The sequence below is a fragment of the Sus scrofa genome, chromosome 18 (genome assembly GCF_000003025.6).
Source record: "Sus scrofa isolate TJ Tabasco breed Duroc chromosome 18, Sscrofa11.1, whole genome shotgun sequence".
NCBI classification, from domain to species: Eukaryota; Metazoa; Chordata; class Mammalia; order Artiodactyla; family Suidae; genus Sus; species Sus scrofa.
The window spans coordinates 38278944-38296900 of NC_010460.4; the positions used below are offsets into that span (position 1 = coordinate 38278944).

At 40.9% G+C, this 17957-nt stretch overlaps 1 protein-coding gene and 1 long non-coding RNA gene across 6 annotated transcripts in view; one reads left to right on the plus strand and one right to left on the minus strand.

Moving 5' to 3' along the window:
• The window catches only part of LOC102161969, an 87801-nt gene extending 82127 nt beyond the window's left edge, over nucleotides 1-5674 (minus strand). For 4 of the 5 annotated variants that reach the window (XR_002340256.1, XR_002340253.1, XR_002340252.1 and 1 more), the window contains exons 1-2: nucleotides 5189-5499; nucleotides 3845-3906 (exon numbers count right to left, since the gene is read on the minus strand). This is a non-coding gene — a long non-coding RNA (uncharacterized LOC102161969). Of the gene's footprint in view, nucleotides 1-3844; nucleotides 3907-5188 lie in introns of all 5 variants that reach the window. The other variant, XR_002340255.1, reaches the window with a different exon arrangement.
• HERPUD2 (HERPUD family member 2) overlaps nucleotides 5577-17957 on the plus strand; it is a 41804-nt gene continuing 29423 nt past the window's right edge. Inside the window, exons 1-2 of the mRNA XM_021078631.1 lie at nucleotides 5577-6097; nucleotides 6301-6714. Of these exons, the coding sequence (XP_020934290.1) occupies nucleotides 6568-6714 (147 nt within the window). The 5' untranslated portion in view covers nucleotides 5577-6097; nucleotides 6301-6567. The remainder of the gene's footprint in view (nucleotides 6098-6300; nucleotides 6715-17957) is intronic.

The following is a 17957-nucleotide window of genomic DNA, read 5'->3' on the forward strand; positions in this document are numbered from 1 at the left end:
TTTTAGGATTGAGATCGACCCTGCTTGAAAAGGTCCAAGGCCACAAATGAGTGGCTCATTTGACGTCAGAGAAGTCCTCTGAGGGTGCAAAGCTGCCTAGGGGGTGTGAGGGGAAGCTGTTCACGGACAGTGTGGCCTGGGTGGTACTCCGTGTGAAGCTATCTGATGGGGTTCCAGGGAAAGCCGCTCAGGGTGTTGCCTGTAAAGTTGCCTGAGAGGGTTCCTGGAGAAGCTGTTCATAAGAGGTGCTACACACTGTGGGCCACTGGGTGCTGCAGGAACTGGGAGGTACAGAAGCCACACGTGCGTAAGAGCCTGCCTAAAGGAGCACAGGTAGAGAAATCTCTTCTTCCTCCAAGTGTCTCTCCAGCGCACTTTACTGACAAAGTTTAATATCATGACAGCCAGAAAAGGAGAAATATTTACAGGATTTACTTCTATTATCACAAAGCAGGCAGTGAAGAGTGCTTTGAGACCCTTGAGGCAATAACTTGATAATTGGCTCAATAATCCATTTCCTTTAACAGGGAAAACCTTACAATGAGGACTGAGTTTTACTGGGACTCTGAAAGGTATTACAAATGGTCCCTTCAAGAAGCTAATAAAAATCAGGGACTCTCCCTCTAGAGAAATGCACATGTGTATGTATGTGCACAGTCCTACAGATAATTCAGGGTATATCTCTGGACCCAGATTAAGAACCCCTGAGTTAGGCCAAGGACTACTCTCCATGTTCAATTTAGTGATCCTTTATTTGAATGTTGAGTAGCAAATTTAATATGCCCAAACTCACCTAAATTATACTTGCTTTTAGCAAAAAAATGAACATTTATAAACATTTGAGAAATATAGTCAGTAGAGTTAGACAGTTCTAATTTGAGGGGAAGGAAATTGGTGAAAGATCTTTGGGAAGAGAGAGGCTAAATGCCAGAGGAAGGGCAAGCAGTTGTGAAACAACGGCACTGTTATTACTGGGATTTGGACTTGGATAGGTGCATACAGAGGGAACAGGGTATCTATTATGACCTGCTATGCTTTGGGGAGGTAGATCATAGTAGCTGGCCTCCAATATGATAGGAGGTCCTTATCTCCTAGTATTTATACTCCTGGGCACTCTCCTACACTGACTCAGAGCTGATCTTTGTGACCAAATAGAACACCATGTAGGTGGCAGGGGATGATTTTGGAATCGAAGTCATGAAAGGCAATGCTGCTTCAGCCTTGGTGCCTTGGACTCCTCATCCGGGGGGAATCTAGCTGTCCAGTTGTGAGGACACACAACAGCAGTTCTGTGGAGAGACCCACATGGAGAGCAACTGAGACTTCATACCCACACCCAGCCTAACTTGCCAGCCTTATGAATGAATCACCTTGAAAGTAGATCCTTCAGTCCCCATCAAGTCTTCAGATAACGAATGCCAGCTGATATCCTGACTGCACTTTCATGAGAGACTCAAAACCAGAATCACCAGCAAAGAGGCTCCCAAAATTCTGACCCCCAGTTTTGGGGGTGATTTTTTTTTTTTTTTTTGGGCCGCGCTTGCGGCACATGGAGGTTCCCAGACTTGGGGTCCAATTGGAGCTGTAGCTGCCAGCCTGCACCACAGCCACAGCAACAAAGGATCTGAGTTGTGTCTGTGACTCACACCACAGCTCACGGCAATGCCAGATCCTTAACCCACTGAGCAAGGCCAGGGATCGAACCTGCCTTCTCATGTATGCTAGTCATATTTGTTTCCAGTGAGTCACAATGGGAACTCTGGTAATTTTTTTTTTTTTTTTGGCAGCAATAGATAACTAATATATGCATTTAGGTTAAAATTCTCTAAAGGATGAAAAATAAAAGGAGTTGCTCCTTCCCCCTTTCCTCTGGTCACCTATAGGAGGTTAGTGAGATGCTATTTGCTATACTTTTTCCACGTATTATCATAAATAATTGAATCACCAGAGAAATGAGACTTCTGTCTTTGCCAAATGGTCACTCTAAGAAATGACTAGATATATAGTTTCTGATGAGCAGGAAATCCAACTGCTAAACCAGCTTATGAAGATTTACATTAATACAGAAATTAACAGAAATATAGATGTGTCAGTATGAAGACTATTCTAGGGAAATCATGCATCTAAATACTCATTATAGTCACCATGATCGACGTGGGATATGCAAACTACTGTGTCCAAAGTTGAGTCAGTATTTTAAGTGATCTGCAAACTACTCTTACGGATGTTGAAAGGTTTGGGGATGCTTAGCCAGGAGAAGATATAGAGAGCATTTAATAGCTATCCATTCGAAGGGCAGACATGTAGAATAAGAGTAAACACATTTTGGATTAATCAAGAGGAGAAAAATGGCCTAATGACAAATTATAGCAAGGCAGATTTTAATTCACTTACAATAACCATGGCTGTTTAACAACAGGTCATGCTGTAGTGAAAAAATGTGGTGCTCCCCTTCCCAGGAAGGATTTAAGCCAACATTGACTGACTGCCCTTCAGAGGGACTTTGGTAGTACTTGGAAAGCAGATCTAGATGACCTCTAAGATGTTGTGCCTGAAAAGCTTTTCCCCTGAAAATGTCTTGTTATGTACGAATACCTTTAAATAAGACAGTTGAGTGTAGTGGAAAGAGTCTACATTACAGAAGAATCGGAATTCTATTTGGCAGTTACAAGCTGTGTGACGTTGGGGAAGACACTTAGCTTTCTGAGCTTCTTCCCTGTCCTCACTACCTCTCAGAGCTGTTCTGACAATTCATTAGATGACAAGTCACTCAAATCACCCATTGGACATTTAATGCACGTGTGGTTTTCTTCCTTGCATTTTCTACAATGTTGTTTATAATCAAACATCTGGGATCAATTAAGATTTTGAAAGTGCAGTGTTGAAACGAGTTAATTTTCCTAGGCTTCCTAGGCTTCAAGTGTAGGATTTCACTTGTTATTAAACAATAAACTTGATTGAGATTTGATGAGATGCTTTGTGGCACAGCATCTTTAAAAAAATAAAAGACAAGTTTGGTGTAAGTAGGACTAGAAGGAATCAGAAGCCAGATGGCCAACATCATCTTTGAAATCTGCAACTGCAAGATCATCACTTGACTAAAGTCTTTCCTCCCAAGAGAGTTATCAAAGAAAAAAAAAAAAAAACAAACCAAAAACAAACAAACAAACAAAAAACAAAACCAAAAACTCAAACACTGAAAATTATACTGTTCACCATTAAAGTGTTTTACCTTTCTGGAAGGGATACCAAATTTTAGTAAGAAATTCTCAATAATAAGCACTTTATTTTCTTTAAAATTTTAGAGGAAACTGGAATCTCTCAGAATGAGGTGATAAATGCTTTTGCTAGCTGCCCTCCTTCCCAGTTAAAAGAACTGGAAGTAAAAAAAGTCCCACATATATTAGAAATCAATTTTTATTATCTAGAAACAATTTCCTTTAAATGTTTTACTTTATAAACAAAACTACTCCATGGGCAGAAATCACTCTGAATTACTGAACTAGGAACTAAGATTATGTGTATTGAATAGTTAACAGTCTATCTATTAGCATCCTACTCTTAAGCAGTCTCACTAGAGGCTGTCTTTAAGCAGCAAATGATAACTGAGATGTGTAGCTGTTCTTTCTCATTTCCCCTTTATCTGCAACATGTATAAGGATTGAAACAGGTAACTCAATGCTCATAGCAGTCTGTAAGTAATTGCTAGCTTGCATCCCTTCATATTAACAATTTTTCCTACCTCAAAGTTAAATATTATCAAAATTCTGGGGACTATCCTTTCATACATTGTTTCATACACACATACACATAATTTAACAAAGATGGGGTCATTTTTACATACTGTTTTTATTGTGGCCAAGTTCAACAGCATCAAAAGTATTTTCAGGTACTTAATTCAGGTGGCTGTAAAGCAAAAAAAAAGTCACTTCTGTCAGATACTGCAGGTACTGTATCATTTTTATACTCATATATTCATTACATTTTTAAATGTTTTTGTCCATGTTAGTGAATATTTGATGAACTCTAAATAATGCCTGTCGCAGTGAAATATACATTCCATCTTAATACTAATAACATATACTTCACAGTGTCAAGTGAAATGACCACATTAAAGAATTCCTGGAAGTCTGAGTCACAAGCGTTAAGTGACAGGAGCTTATAGTGGGTGTGGTGGTTGGGGAGACCTTCTGGTTTAAATAGGAACTGGACATAAAAGAATTCTTAGAACAGACAGCTTAGGACATATGGTGGCACAATCATGCCACAAAGGATCCAGCCTCTTTCATTGTTCTGCTCTGCCAACCTCTTAACATAGGCCTTTGTTCTCCTGTTTGTTGCTTCATGACTGAGCTGTGGCTGCCCCATTTATGGCATCACATTCCTCCAGGAAGAAAGACAAGTGGAGGGCAAGGATGAGCTCTGGTCTGCAGAACATGTTCATCTGAAAGCTTTCCTAGAAGCCCCAGCAGCAACTCCAGCTTTCATCTAGAAGTGGGGTGGTCTAGAACTGCGTCAAATGGCTGCTGCTAGGTGTACAGGAGTCTGAATAAGTATTTGTGGCTAGTATTAAGCTTCTATTAGGATGACTAGACAATAGGTAGAAAAAGACCAGGGTCTGCTACCAAAAACCCAAGTCAAAGCAAGCTGTTCTCATTCCATGCTAAAAATAGAGAATTTCACTCTTATTTCAAAAGAGCATTGAGAGGGTACAGTTAAGATATGGTAGGTGATCTACCATAAAGAAAGAGGTGAACGAGGGGGTGTAAGGGATCCTGTTGCATTAGCTGTTGAGAGGAAGAATTTCCTCTGGTCACTAACTTCCACTAATCCCCGTGAAGCTGAGAGGGGAAGAGACCAGGTCCCCAAAGCCCCTTACATTAACTGCTTGCATTCGCCTGTAGTGGAAGCTTGGAGCTATGAAAATGCACGTCTAACAAACTTAACTTACTGCATGGACTCCTAAAACTCGTGCAGAAAATGGAGAGTAAGTCAGCTTTGGGAGGTAGACTGAAGAAAGTTCGCCTTCCCTGTCTAAGCCATAAAACAAAAATAACACTGCCATCCCGCTTCATCTCCCACTGTACTGAACACACAGTAGGTGCTCAGTAAACACTCATCAACTTTAGAGAAGACAAAGGAAAGAAATGGAACTGAGAGTCTGCCAGAACTGTACCAGGTGGCTTACCTACATAGCTCATTTATTGAGCAGCACGCTGTCAGGCAGGCATGACTGTCCCATTTAGAGAAGTAAACTGAGGCTCAGAAAGGTTAGGCAGGGTAAAACGAAAGTAGAAGCAGACTCCGGGCATCTGAACTGAAACCCTTCTCCTTAAGTAATGTTGTCTCACAGTCTCTGCTCCGCCAAAGCTCCAGTGCTTTACAGACAGCCGACACAAGACATTTTGAGCAGAAGTTTGATTCAGCATCGGGAAGGACACTAACTTTTGCAAAAACAACGCTAAGGGTGGAGGAACACTTAACAAGTCTTTAGGGTTTGGTCAAAACAGAATGTACTAGCGCCACCTACGCTAGTGGCGAGGCCTGAGGGCCGCTGGGGAGGCGGAGCCGAGCGAAGGGTCAGGCCTGGCGGGCTCAGACGCGCCCGCGTGGCTTCGGGGCGACCCGGAATTCGGTCCGGGGTATCCCTGGTCGGCGCGGGCGGAGAGCAGGCCGCAGGGCCGGGAAGACCGCGCCCCGCTGCGGGCGGCGCATGACGCACTTCCGCCCTGGGTCTTCCAGCTTAAAGGGAACCCGGACCTTCTTCATAACAACAACAAAACTGCGCGCCCGCGGCCGGCGCCTGGGCTCTAGTCCCCGCCCTCCTGCCACCTGCCGCCGCTTCGGTCGCGCCTGGCGGTGCGCCGCCCTGCCTAGCACTGCTCAGACCGAGCGGTCAGGCCGAGAGCGGACCGCGCCCTTCGGCCAACTTCTCCCGCTGCCACCGCGCCGCCTCGCGAGACCCGGGGCCGGGCCGTGGCCGCCGCCAAGCAGCAGGAAGAGAACCTCAGCGGAGGACGCTTGGCCGGACAGTGAGGCCAGTGGCCCTGCCCGGGCGCAGAGGGCGGCGGTGGCGGGCTTTGCGGCCATCTCACAGGTAGCCCTGCTTGTCGCACCTGACCACCCTAAGCGGCCCGTCCCCCTTCTCCAGCCCGCGTTGCGGGACCGTCGCGTAGGGGCCTTGTTGCGTTTCAGTTTGGGGGTCGCGGCGGGGGCGGGGCGGGGGCTCGGGTTGTCGCGCCCTCACCCCTCCTTCCCTTCTCATTGCTTTCTCTCTCTACTCCCGGCCTCCCTCTGCAGTCCGGAGCCCGGCGAAGCCTAGACCTGGCGGGGAGAACTGCACCCTGGGCCGGGCCCCAGACCCCGCCGCCGCTGCCGCCACTGTCCATCATCCTCGGTGCCGGCAATGGCCTTTGTATCGCCCGATGCACTTGTGACTGACTTGGACACGGGATATTAACAACCCACTCGCTTCCGTACCCATCCCAGCCACGCCGGCAGTAACCACCTCGGCTCGTTTAGGCTTAACTGCTGCTCCTTGTGACTCTGTTCGACTTTGGGGGCACCATGGACCAAAATGGGATGGAGATTCCTGTGACCCTCATCATTAAAGCACCGAATCAGAAATACAGTGACCAGACTATTAGCTGCTTCTTGAACTGGACCGTGGGGAAACTAAAAACGCATCTGTCTAACGTGTACCCTAGCAAACCAGTAAGTGTCTAAAAGCTGGGCGCAGCTGCTCTGGCCGGCAGCTTTTCGTGCCAAGTATTCCCTTAACGCCCGCTCATCCCCTCTCCCCCAACTCCCCTTGAATCAAATAGGTCTCTTTTTGACTGCAGAGTATTTTGCATTCCGAGGTTATGTCTCTCTTGAGTGTGTGAAACATCATTAATATCTTCCTGATGAGGTTCAGTTAATTAGTAAGAGTATAGGGAAATATCAAGGGACACGAGAACTGGCAGGCATACAATAGGACCATTTTCCTTGGACTTAAAATGGGGATGACAGATGCCTCTTTATCTTTTTTTAAAAAAGATGAAGTAGTACTACAACCCATCTTAAAGCTCTTATCGCTTATTAGACTAAAATTCCTTTTTACTTGCAATGCCTGGCCCAGAAATTTGCCGACTGTTGAAGAGCGAATTTTTTCTTGGAAATAAGTATGTGACCACAATAAAAGTTATACGTTCCACTCTAGTATATATGTTTTAAGAAGCAAAGAGTTATATGTTTTAGATTCATTTTCCTTCTGCCCCCTTTCTCATTTTTCTCCTGTAGAGGACACAGAAAATTTTTTTTTAATTTAGAAGAAAACAGTCCTTCTACCCCCATCATTTGGTTCATCTTTTATTCTTTTCATACAGCCATTTGTAAATCATCGTGGCAGTGTTTTCCTTTCTGAATCATATCAGGACATTGCAAAGATAATAAAATAGTACAGCTCCATCTGTGCCCAAAGTTAGATTTGAAAGTTATCAACATTGTTGGTAATTACGAAGTCTTGGGGAGTTCTCATTGTGGTTCAGTGCATTAAGAACCCTACGACATGTATACATCTAAGGATAACCTGACCCCCTTGCTGTACAGTGGGAAAATAAAAAAAAAAAAAAGAACCCTACAACTAGTATCTATGAGGATGTGGGTTGGATCCCTGGCCTTGCTCAGTGGGTTAAAGTATCCAGCATTGCCTCAAGCTTCGGTGTAGGTTGCAGATGAGGCTTGGATCTGGCATGGCTGTGGCTAGCAGCTGCAGCTCCAGCTCCAATTCTCCAATTCAGCCCCTAGCCTGGGAACTTCCATATGCTGCAGGTTCAGCTGTTAAAAAAAAAAAAAAAAAAAGTCTTGGGATAATTTAGACAAGTATAATGTTATGGAGAGTGTATGAAAGTGAGGCTTTCATGTTCTCCATTGTATGAAAATTTCATTCCTGAATAGGTAGTTTTCAGTGATTACTAAACCTTTTTTTAATTAATGAAGAGCCTTGGATTTTTAGGGTGGGAATTATTTTTAGCATCAGGCAGATTTAAGCCAGCAGAAGGGATGTGTTGGAAGGCAACTGTGCTTTCTTGGTTTTACTTAATACTTATTTTGTGCACATAAGTAAGGAAGGCACTTGATCTATATTAAGATATTGATGAATTAGAACTGTTTCGGTGTTATACAGTATTAATTTTAGTAAGGCATGTAGACTTCTAGAATAACTATAGAAATAGGGTGATGATTGCAAAAACAGGAGGTTTGGAAAAACAACTTAGTTGGCACTAGCTTTGTTTGTCAGAACTTTGTGATGCAAATGTTCTGAGTAGGAGAAATAAAAACCCTGAAGTATTTAAGTACTTGAACACAGTAGTTGGAACTTTCATTTATTCAAATCTTTTCTTGAAAGTTAAGATTTACTTAAAGGGTAACAACTTCTTTAAAAAAATTCTGTACAAAAGACTTTCTATTGCATATGATTTGTTTTATACATTTTTGAAGTAGAAAATAGTTTTTCAGGATCATCAGAATTGAAAGTCAGACTTCCATAGTACTGTTCATAACATAGCCATTTCAAAGTACATTATTCCTAGGTACATTATTGAGCTTATATCTGAGAACAGAGTCTCAAGTGTAAGGATCTTTATGTTATACAATTAAACCAAAAGGGACATGATTTTCACTGTGATGGAAAAAATTATCACTTTTCTGAAACTTTTTCATTTTATTTTATTTTTGTCTTTTTGCTATTTCTTTGGGCCGCACCCGCGGCATATGGAGGTTCCCAGGCTAGGGGTCGAATCGGAGCTGTAGTCACTGGCCTATGCCAGAGCTACAGCAACACGGGATCCAAGCCGCGTCTGCGACCTAAACCACAGCTCATTGCAACGCCGGATCCTTAACCCACTGAGCAAGGGCAGGGACGGAACCCGCAACCTCATGGTTCCTAGTCGGATTCGTTAACCACTGCGCCATGATGGGAACTCCTGAAACTTTTTCATTTTAGAAAAATATCTAGGGGCTCCCGCTGTGGTGTAACGGGATTGGCGGTGTCCTGGGAGTGATGAGACACAGGTTCGATCCCCACCTGGCACAGTAAGCTTAGGCTCCCGCGTTGCTGTACTTTGGCTTAGGCCAAGACTGCGGCTCAGATCTAATCTGCTCCTTGGCCCAGGAGCTCCATATGCCTTGGGGCGGACCAAAAAAAAAAAGAGTATCTAAGAGAGGTTTGAAACCCATTTGTCTTACCTGCATCTGGGAGAAGCCTGTTTTTGGTAGGAGTTCTGCTTTCCTGGTACTAATCTCCACTGCCCATATGGACCAGTCAGCTGCTGGAGGACAGATCAGTTATAAACACCCCAGCCTGCCAGCCCGCCTCCTTCTTGTACACTGGAGGTATTTTTGGAGGCTACCAAATAATGGGTAGCCTGTTAATTAACCTTGTGGGAAACCTGACTTTTTTTTCCTCCGGCAAGTTTTCTCCAAGTGAGTTTTAATATCTGAAGTTTATTTCTAGGTCAGTGAGAGTGAGGGTGTATGTTTCTTATTTTCATAGAAAGTCACTGAGAACTTTGTAAATTTATTGGACTCTCCAGACTTGGATTTGAACTTATTTATCACATAGAATTGATTTGAAGTATCATGGTTGTTGAACACACCAACTGTTTATTGATACTCCAAAGCCACAGGTAGTCCCCTGCATAGGAATTGGAGTTGTTAAAGTTTACTTTATAAGGTTGTTATTTGGAACAGAGAAATTTTGCAGTATAAGCAATGTTATATTATTGATTTAATATAAAAGAAGTTTAGGTTCTTATGACCACCCACAATAATTACTTAACATTGATTCTGTTTTTAAGGGTCTTGAGTGCTGTTTGGTGTTTAATAGGAATCATTGCTTATGCCTGATTCCCTGCACATCTGCCTGTGGACTTGGAAGCAGAGAAGGGTTTAGTGCCTAGTAGAAGCAGTGTCCCCCATTAAGAAGTAGCAAAGTTGGGCGCTCTGGTCAGTACTGCTCTTTTTGGGTCTGATGGGTGAGGAAGGGGGGTTCCTGTGGGCAGTGGTTTCTAGGAAAACAAGAGCTTAATAAATAAGAGCTACTGGAGGGAGAAGACTGGAGATATGAAGTTGGTCTTTTAGGTTCTCTACAAGGATAGGTCATGTGCCTACATGGTGTTGCTGACTTCTGGCTAAACTCTGCAACAGTGTTGTGAAAGCTTAAGATTTTTAGTTTTTTTTTTTTTTTGTCTTTTTTTTGTCTTTTGTTGTTGTTGTTGTTGTTGTTGCTATTTCTTGGGCCACTTCCGCGGCATATGGAGGTTCCCAGGCTAGGGGTCCAGTCGGAGCTGTAGCCACTGGCCTACGCCAGAGGCACAGCAACGCAGGATCCGGGCCGCGTCTGCAACCTACACCACAGCTCACGGCAACGCCGGATTGTTAACCCACTGAGGAAGGGCAGGGACCGAACCCGCAACCTCATGGTTCCTAGTCGGATTCGTTAACCACTGCGCCACAACAGGAACTCCAAGATTTTTAGTTTTATGCTCAGATATTGACTTTGTTTAATCACAGATAATCTCTATCTGCATAGGTATTTTAAATTCAGTTTCCCCCCCATCCCCAGTAAACCCACAACAAATATACCCCTCCTTCCAAAGCACACTTTCTAGGGTTTCATTTATTTATTTAATTAGGATTTTACTGATCTGGCATTTGGAGGTCTATGTATATCCTAAACAAAAAAGCGATGAGTCCTTTGCTCTTAAGAAGCTCAGGTCTAGTGGGGGCTGCAGACATCTAGTTAAATAACTAGAATACTGTGTGACTTTTTTATTCAAGAGGGATGTGCTGAGTGCTGTAGGAGTACAGGAAGGGAGTGGTCAGCTCTGGAGTGGGGGCGAGGGAATGTGTAGCTGTTTTATGAAAAGATTCATAGGGACATTTTTTCTTAAAGAATTGATAACAGTTTTAAGCAGATAAGATAGTTTTTTTTTAACTGTTCTTTCAGAACTAATGTTGCACTGATGATTCTAAATACTTTACATTATTACAGTACTTAGTAATATAGTGCAATGTAAAAAGATTGTAGATCCATATGAGCTACAAAGGGGAGGGTGTTTTCCAGTTAGGAAGCAAGGCAGTTACCATATTTACGCAGAAGTTTACAAAGTCTTTATTAAAAACCTCAGATGTGAAATTGAGTTCTGGTGGAGTTTTGAATGGTATTGTTACTTTGTTTAAGAAATGAAAAGTGCACCAGTTCATGTTGATAGTGCGGATAGATAATTGTGAATCATAGTGTAATGTGACATTTGTCATTACTTCATGACTTTAGTTTTCAATTCCTAAAATTGGACTGTAGTGTAAAATAATTATTCTAAAATTTAAGTAATTGCTATTAGTGGGTAAAGATACCTATCAAGAAGGCCATTTTTACTTGAGTAGATTCAGATTTTGATCTAATTTAGATTTATTTGCTAGATATGTAAATATCAAAATGATTGAACTTAATGTTATCTAGTAGAAGGGACTATCCTAGAGAATATTTTAAAAATAAGAAATAAGGAGTTCCCGTTGTGGCTCAGCGGAAACGAATCCGGCTAGGAACCATGAGGTTTCGGGTTTGATCCCTGGCCCTGCTCAGTGGGTTAAGGATGCAGTGTTGCTGTGCCTGTGGTGTAGGCCAGCAGCTGTAGCTCCAATTGGATCCCTAGCCCAGGAACCTCCATATGCCTCGGGTGCAGCCCCAAAAAGCCAAAAAGAAAAAAAAAAGAAAAAAGAAAAATTAAGAATCTTTATATCCAACTAGGTACCTTTTTCATTGTCTTATTTTTACTCTCCATTCTCATGTGCAGACAATAACTAAGGTGGACCTGACTCACCCTGAATTCAGTTTTGAAGACATACCTTTCTGGGGCTTGTATTTCTTTGCTCGATATTTTGTCTTGAGGTCACAATGGCTGTTGAACATGTCCCTCAGTTCTGGGTGGACTTCCTCTGTCTTGGTGCCTTTTCGAATTGTGCCTTTGCTCTGAGACTCTGTTATAATTAAAGAAACGGGAATGAAATCAGTTGTATAGATTCTGTTCTGAGACTGTGTGTAACATTCCACAACCAAATTGCCTACAGTTCAGGTGGAAGTCTTAATTCCATTGTCAGTGGAAGTAGCTTGTATATCATAATTTGAGGTTTATGTTTGTCTTGTTTTTGTCATTCCCTATTACTTTACTTAAGAAGGTTGTTTTTTAAAAAATTATAAACTATTGGCTATATTTCCCATATTGTATAATATATCATTGTAGCTTGTTTTATACCTAATAGTTGGTACTTTTTAATCCTCTAGCTTTATATTGCCCCTGCCTCCTTCCCTCTCCCCATTAGGAACCACTAGTTTTTCTCTATATCTGTGAGTTGGCTTCTTTTTGTTATATACACTAGTTTGTTGTATTTTTTGATACCACCTGTAAGTGATATCATATAATATTTGTTCTTCTCTGCCTGACTTATTTCACTTAGCATAACTAGGCAGGTTATTTTTAAAACTTGCTTGACTACCTCAGAAGAGTTGACTTAAAAGGGCTATTAATCCATACACATCCATAATTTTTGTTTTCATTAAAACTTTTATAAAATTTTAGTAAAGTTTAAGAGGGTTTCATGTAACTTAGCAATATAATTCAGATTTTTAAAATTCTTTTTAAAACGCTTATTAAATTGAGTTTAAAGGCTGATGGAAAGTTAAAAGTTTTAAATGAGTGATGACTAAAATTTATTTTATTTCACTCCTTTGTAGCCTTCTCTTAATTTCTTCTTTTGGAAAATAACAGTACTGCGAAGTAATATTTTAGTTAATCATGCATCAATGCTTTTAAAAATAGGATTTTTCCAAAACTTTTAGTGTAAGTTTCTCACCTTTATATAATAAATATTTGATCATCTCAAATGCTTTTATTTAACTGTCATATTTGGTGCTCTGATTAATCTGCTATTTACTAAGTGGTTGTATACCAGGCATTCTACTAAACACTTTATATGTTTATCACATTTATTCCTCATAGACAGCTTATGCTATAAGTTTCATTATTAGCTCTGTTTTATATATGAGGAAACTGAGGCTTGGTAATTTTTTGCCCAAGGTCATAGAACTCTAAGTAGTAGTAGAATTTGTACCCAGGTTGGTCTGAGTTGCAGGGCACAGGTCTTAACCATGTGACGGTTATATGTAATAAGATGCAGAAGGGCATTTAGGGACTTGGCCATCTCACCTATATACTTGCAAGTTAAAAAGGAGTGAACTGTAAGAAGATGTGTATTTAAATGGTTTGTCATCTAAAGGCTGTAGATGAATGGGTGACGTAGTCTTAATATTGTTATACTGCATTATCAGGTTAGCGTATGGTTATTTTTGTTTATTTTGATAAACTGTAGGGAAGGTTTGGGAACATAATAAGACTTCAGCGTACCTTGCTTCGCTGTTTTCACATCTCTGCTTCTTTGTATGAACCATAGCGGTCATGTATTTTGGCATCACTGTTGTCTGTATACTGATTTGTGAATGGCCTCTGAATTGAAACAGCTTAGCAGAGACTGTCCCTTTGGAGTTTTAGAGAAGTTTTAGAGCTTACTCTTGAAGCTTTGTAAGGTGGTTTTGTTTACTGTTATTGTAAAGAGATAAGAGGTAGAGGCAATTTGGGTAAGCTATGCTTCCATTTACAGTGTTTCTGAATTTCTTGCGGCTTTAGGTTGGATGGATTTAGTGGGAATGGGAGGGAGATATGTTCCAACACAAATTCACAGAATTCATTTCCCACAGAAACGTATTTTGTGCACCTTATAAGAACCAGCTCTTTAAAGTTGTTTGACACTTGTGACTGAACTTTATATAAGTACTGAAATGTCAGTAGTTACTACTTTCAAGAAATTGGGGAGTTCCCATCATGGATCAGTGGAAACGAATCTTACTAGTATCCATGAGGACACAGGTTCAATTGCTGGCCTCGCTCAGTGGGTTAAGGATCTGGTGTGGCTGTGAGCTGTGGTGTAGATCACAGAGGCAGCTCAGGTCTCACGTTGCTGTGGCTGTGATATAGGCTGGCAGCTGTATCTCCGATTTGATTAGACCCCTTGCCTGGGAACTTTCATATGCCACGGTTGTGGCCCTAAAAGACCAAAAAAAAAAAAAAAAAAAAAAAAGATATTGGGCTATAGTTCTTTGAACTAACATGTAAGTTGATTGCTTTTACTGAGCTATTTGATTGTGTTGAAGTTGGATACAGTAAAGACAATTTTTTAAGCCATATATGATTATGAGAGACCCATTTAGCTCTTCACGTAAAAAGTCTAATCTTTTGCTACCAAATATGAGTTTTTACAAATATGAAAATGTCATTGGCTTTGTAAACTCATCTTTTAGACTCTTGTGAATATTTATGTGCATTAGGGTTTCATGGTATTTCATGTTTTTGATAGCTAGTTAAACATTAAAAAATCAGACACTTTAGGTAATAGTATATGTAAACCTTCTAGAAAGAAAGAATCTTCCCCGGTTTAGGATTTTTTTTGTGTGTATTACACTAGCAGGTGAGCTTTCCTCACCTTGGTTTTTAGCCATCTCTCCTAAGTGGGTAGCAGTTTTTGGGCCAGCTGATTAAGCAGCTGTTTATTTGGCCTGGTATAGTTCTGGGCTACTTAGAGTGTTAACAGGATATTTTCAATTTGGTAATTTAGTTGCCTCTGTGCTAGCATATGTCACCAGGCTTTGTCTAGGGTGGAGCAGTGGAAACAGTAAAAATAGTACACCTGATAGAATTTGCTGACTGTTGAATGTAGGGTGTGAGCAACAGGAAGAATGGTGGTGTCGTTAACAGAGAGAGTATATTAATCTCTGTAGCCAATATCTTAACAGGAGAAAATTTTAATTCATAGTTTAATTAGTACTTTATTTTAAATTTGCCAATCTCAAGTCTTCTGAATTCTTTTTTTTTCTGAATTCTTATATTTAAAGGATACCATGTAATTTTTTTTTAATTAAGAGAAAAATGAACTTTTATTGTGTTAAGCTACTGAGTTCTTGGAGTTTGTTATAGCAGCTAACATTATTTACCTGAACTAATATATAAATGGATTTTTAACCAAAACATACTTAGCAGGTCTGGATAAATAAAATTGTGTCACCTTAACACAATAAACCGGATTTGAATTGAGATCTCAAACTATTCTTTTCCTAATTACCATAGTTTAGAATCCAAGCCAGTTGAAAATTCAGTTGATTATTGTTTGTTATCATGTCTAAACATTGGTTTTCCAGATATTTAAATTAAATTCATTGACATTTAAACTGAAGAGGCAGTTTTTTTAGTGGCATAGAAGAAATTTCAAATCTTTTTAATTTATGTGCATGAAACTTCTTTTGCTCTGTTTCAACCACAGTAAAATTAAAGAATTCTTTCCCCATTTACTTCTGATTATCTAAGCATTTGAATATTCAGTTTAAAGCAACTGATTTTTTAAATTGAGATACTGTTCACATACTATCAAATTTACCCTTTAGGAGTTCCCGTCGTGGCGCAGTGGTTAACGAATCTGACTAGGAACCATAAGGTTGCGGGTTCGGTCCCTGCCCTTGCTCAGTGGGTTAAGGATCCGGCGTTGCCGTGAGCTGTGGTGTAGGTTGCAGACGCGGCTCGGATCCCGTGTTGCTGTGACTCTGGTGTAGGCCGGCGGCTACAGCTCCAATTAGACCCCTAGCCTGGGAATCTCCATGTGCCGCGAGAGCGGTCGAAGAAATAGCAAAAAGACAAAAAAAAAAATTTACCCTTTAATGTGTACAACTCGGTGGTTTTTTAGTAGTTCACACAGTTGTGCACTCATCACCGCTGTCCAAGTCGAGAACATTTTCATTACCCCGTACCACTCACAGTCACTCCCCATTCTCTGCTCCCTCTGTCTTTGGTAACCACTGACCTACTTTCTGTCTTTGTGTATTTGCCTATTATGAAAATTTCACATAAATGGAACTGCAATATATATGCCCTTTTGTGTCTGGCTCTTTTCACTTAACATAATGTTTGTAAGGTTCATTCATGTTGTGACATGTACCAGTTCTTCATTAATTCTTACAGCCAAATAATACTCCATTGTATTGTGTATATCACATTTTGTTTATCTATTCATCAATTGATAAGCGTTTGAGTTCTTTATACTTTTGGGGTATTATGAATAATGCTTCTGTGCACATTCCCTTATAGGCTTTCTGTGGACATGTTTTTACTTCTCTTTGGTGTATACCTAGGAATGGAATTGGATGAATACTGAGTCCTAGAGTAACTTTTTGAGGAACAGCCAAGCTTTTCCAGAGGTTGTTGGGTTTTGCATTCCCACCAGCAATGGATGAGGGTTCTACTTTCTTCACATCCTCGTCCACACTTGTTTCTGCTTCGTGTATTTTCAGAAGGTACCATGTAATTTTGTTATATTCTGCTTTTTTTGAAAATTAATATTCCCTTGCTGTGGAAAGATGAAAGTTTATTTATGTTTTTATTTTTTTGGCTTTTTAGGGCCATACCCATGGCATATGGAAGTTCCTGGGCTAGGGGTAAAATCAGAGCTGCAATTGCCTCTGTGCCACAGCCACAGCAACACAGGATCCAAGCCTCGTCTGTGACCTACACCACAGCTCATGGCAACGCTGGATCCCTGACCCACTGAGCACAGCCAGGAATTGAACCTGCATCCTCATGGATCCTAGCCAGATTCGTTTCCACTGAGCCTCAATGGGAACTCCCGATAACAATTTATTTGAAGTTTTCTTTTAACTTAGAGAAAAGTTAATAATAAGATACTAACACATGATTGCTTCTTCAGAGTAATCTGCTAATATCAGTACCATTTGCACAAGTGAACCAGATAAATTTAGCACCAAGTGTTTTAAATTTGTATGTGAGTCATAGACTTCATTTTATTCTTAATATTACATGTAAACTAAGTGATATAATGAACTTCAAATAAGTTGTGTTTTACAAATCTGTATAAACCTTTTTCGACTCATACACCACTTCATTTAATGAGTTGGCATTTAGCATCTATTCTGCAGGACACAGTGCTAAGCTCTGGGAGAAAAGGTATGAGCTAGACAGAACTGGACCCTCCTTTGTTCTTGCCACTTATATTCTACTTAGAGAAATAAACATGTGCACAAAATTACATATTGTGGTTGTGTTAAAACAAAAAGGGTGTGTGAAAAGAAATACTCTAAATTTGTAAATCAGGTAAGTCTTCTCTGCAAAGGTCATTTTTTCTTTTCTTCTTATCTCTTTTTTTTTTCTTTTTTAGGGCCGCATGTGCAGCATATGGAGGTTCCCAGGCTAGGAGCTGAATCAGAGCTGTAGCTACAGGCCTATACCACAGCCACAGCAGCATGGGCTCTTAGCTACATCTGTGACCTACACCATGGCTCATGGCAATGCCAGATCCTTAATCCACTGAGTGATGCCAGGGATCAAACCCATGTCCTCATGGATACTAGTTGGATTCATTACCACTGAGCCACAACAGGAACTCCCTGAAGAAGTCATTTTAAAGCTAAGACCTAAAAGATGATTAAGAGCTAGCCCTGCAAGAGCTGGGAGAGAATATCGCAGGTAGGGAATCTGAGCTGGGGAAGAGGTTGGCATATTGGGGGATATAAGTGTATGCCAGTTTGGCTAGTGAGTGAGGAGGAAAGAATATAGAATAGGTATTCTGCTGGGACCATCTGGTAATGGTTAGGAATTAGAATTCAATCTAGAGTGTAGGATTCACAATTTTTTAATAAAAAAAAATTTTTTTTTCCCTTTTTGGATGCCTCGCAGCTTATGGAGTTCCCTGGCCAGGGGGTTAGATCAGAGCTGTGTTTGTGTCCTACACTGCAGCTGTGGCAACGCTGGATCCTTTAACCCATTATGCTGGGCCAGGGATTGAACCTATGTCCTGGCATG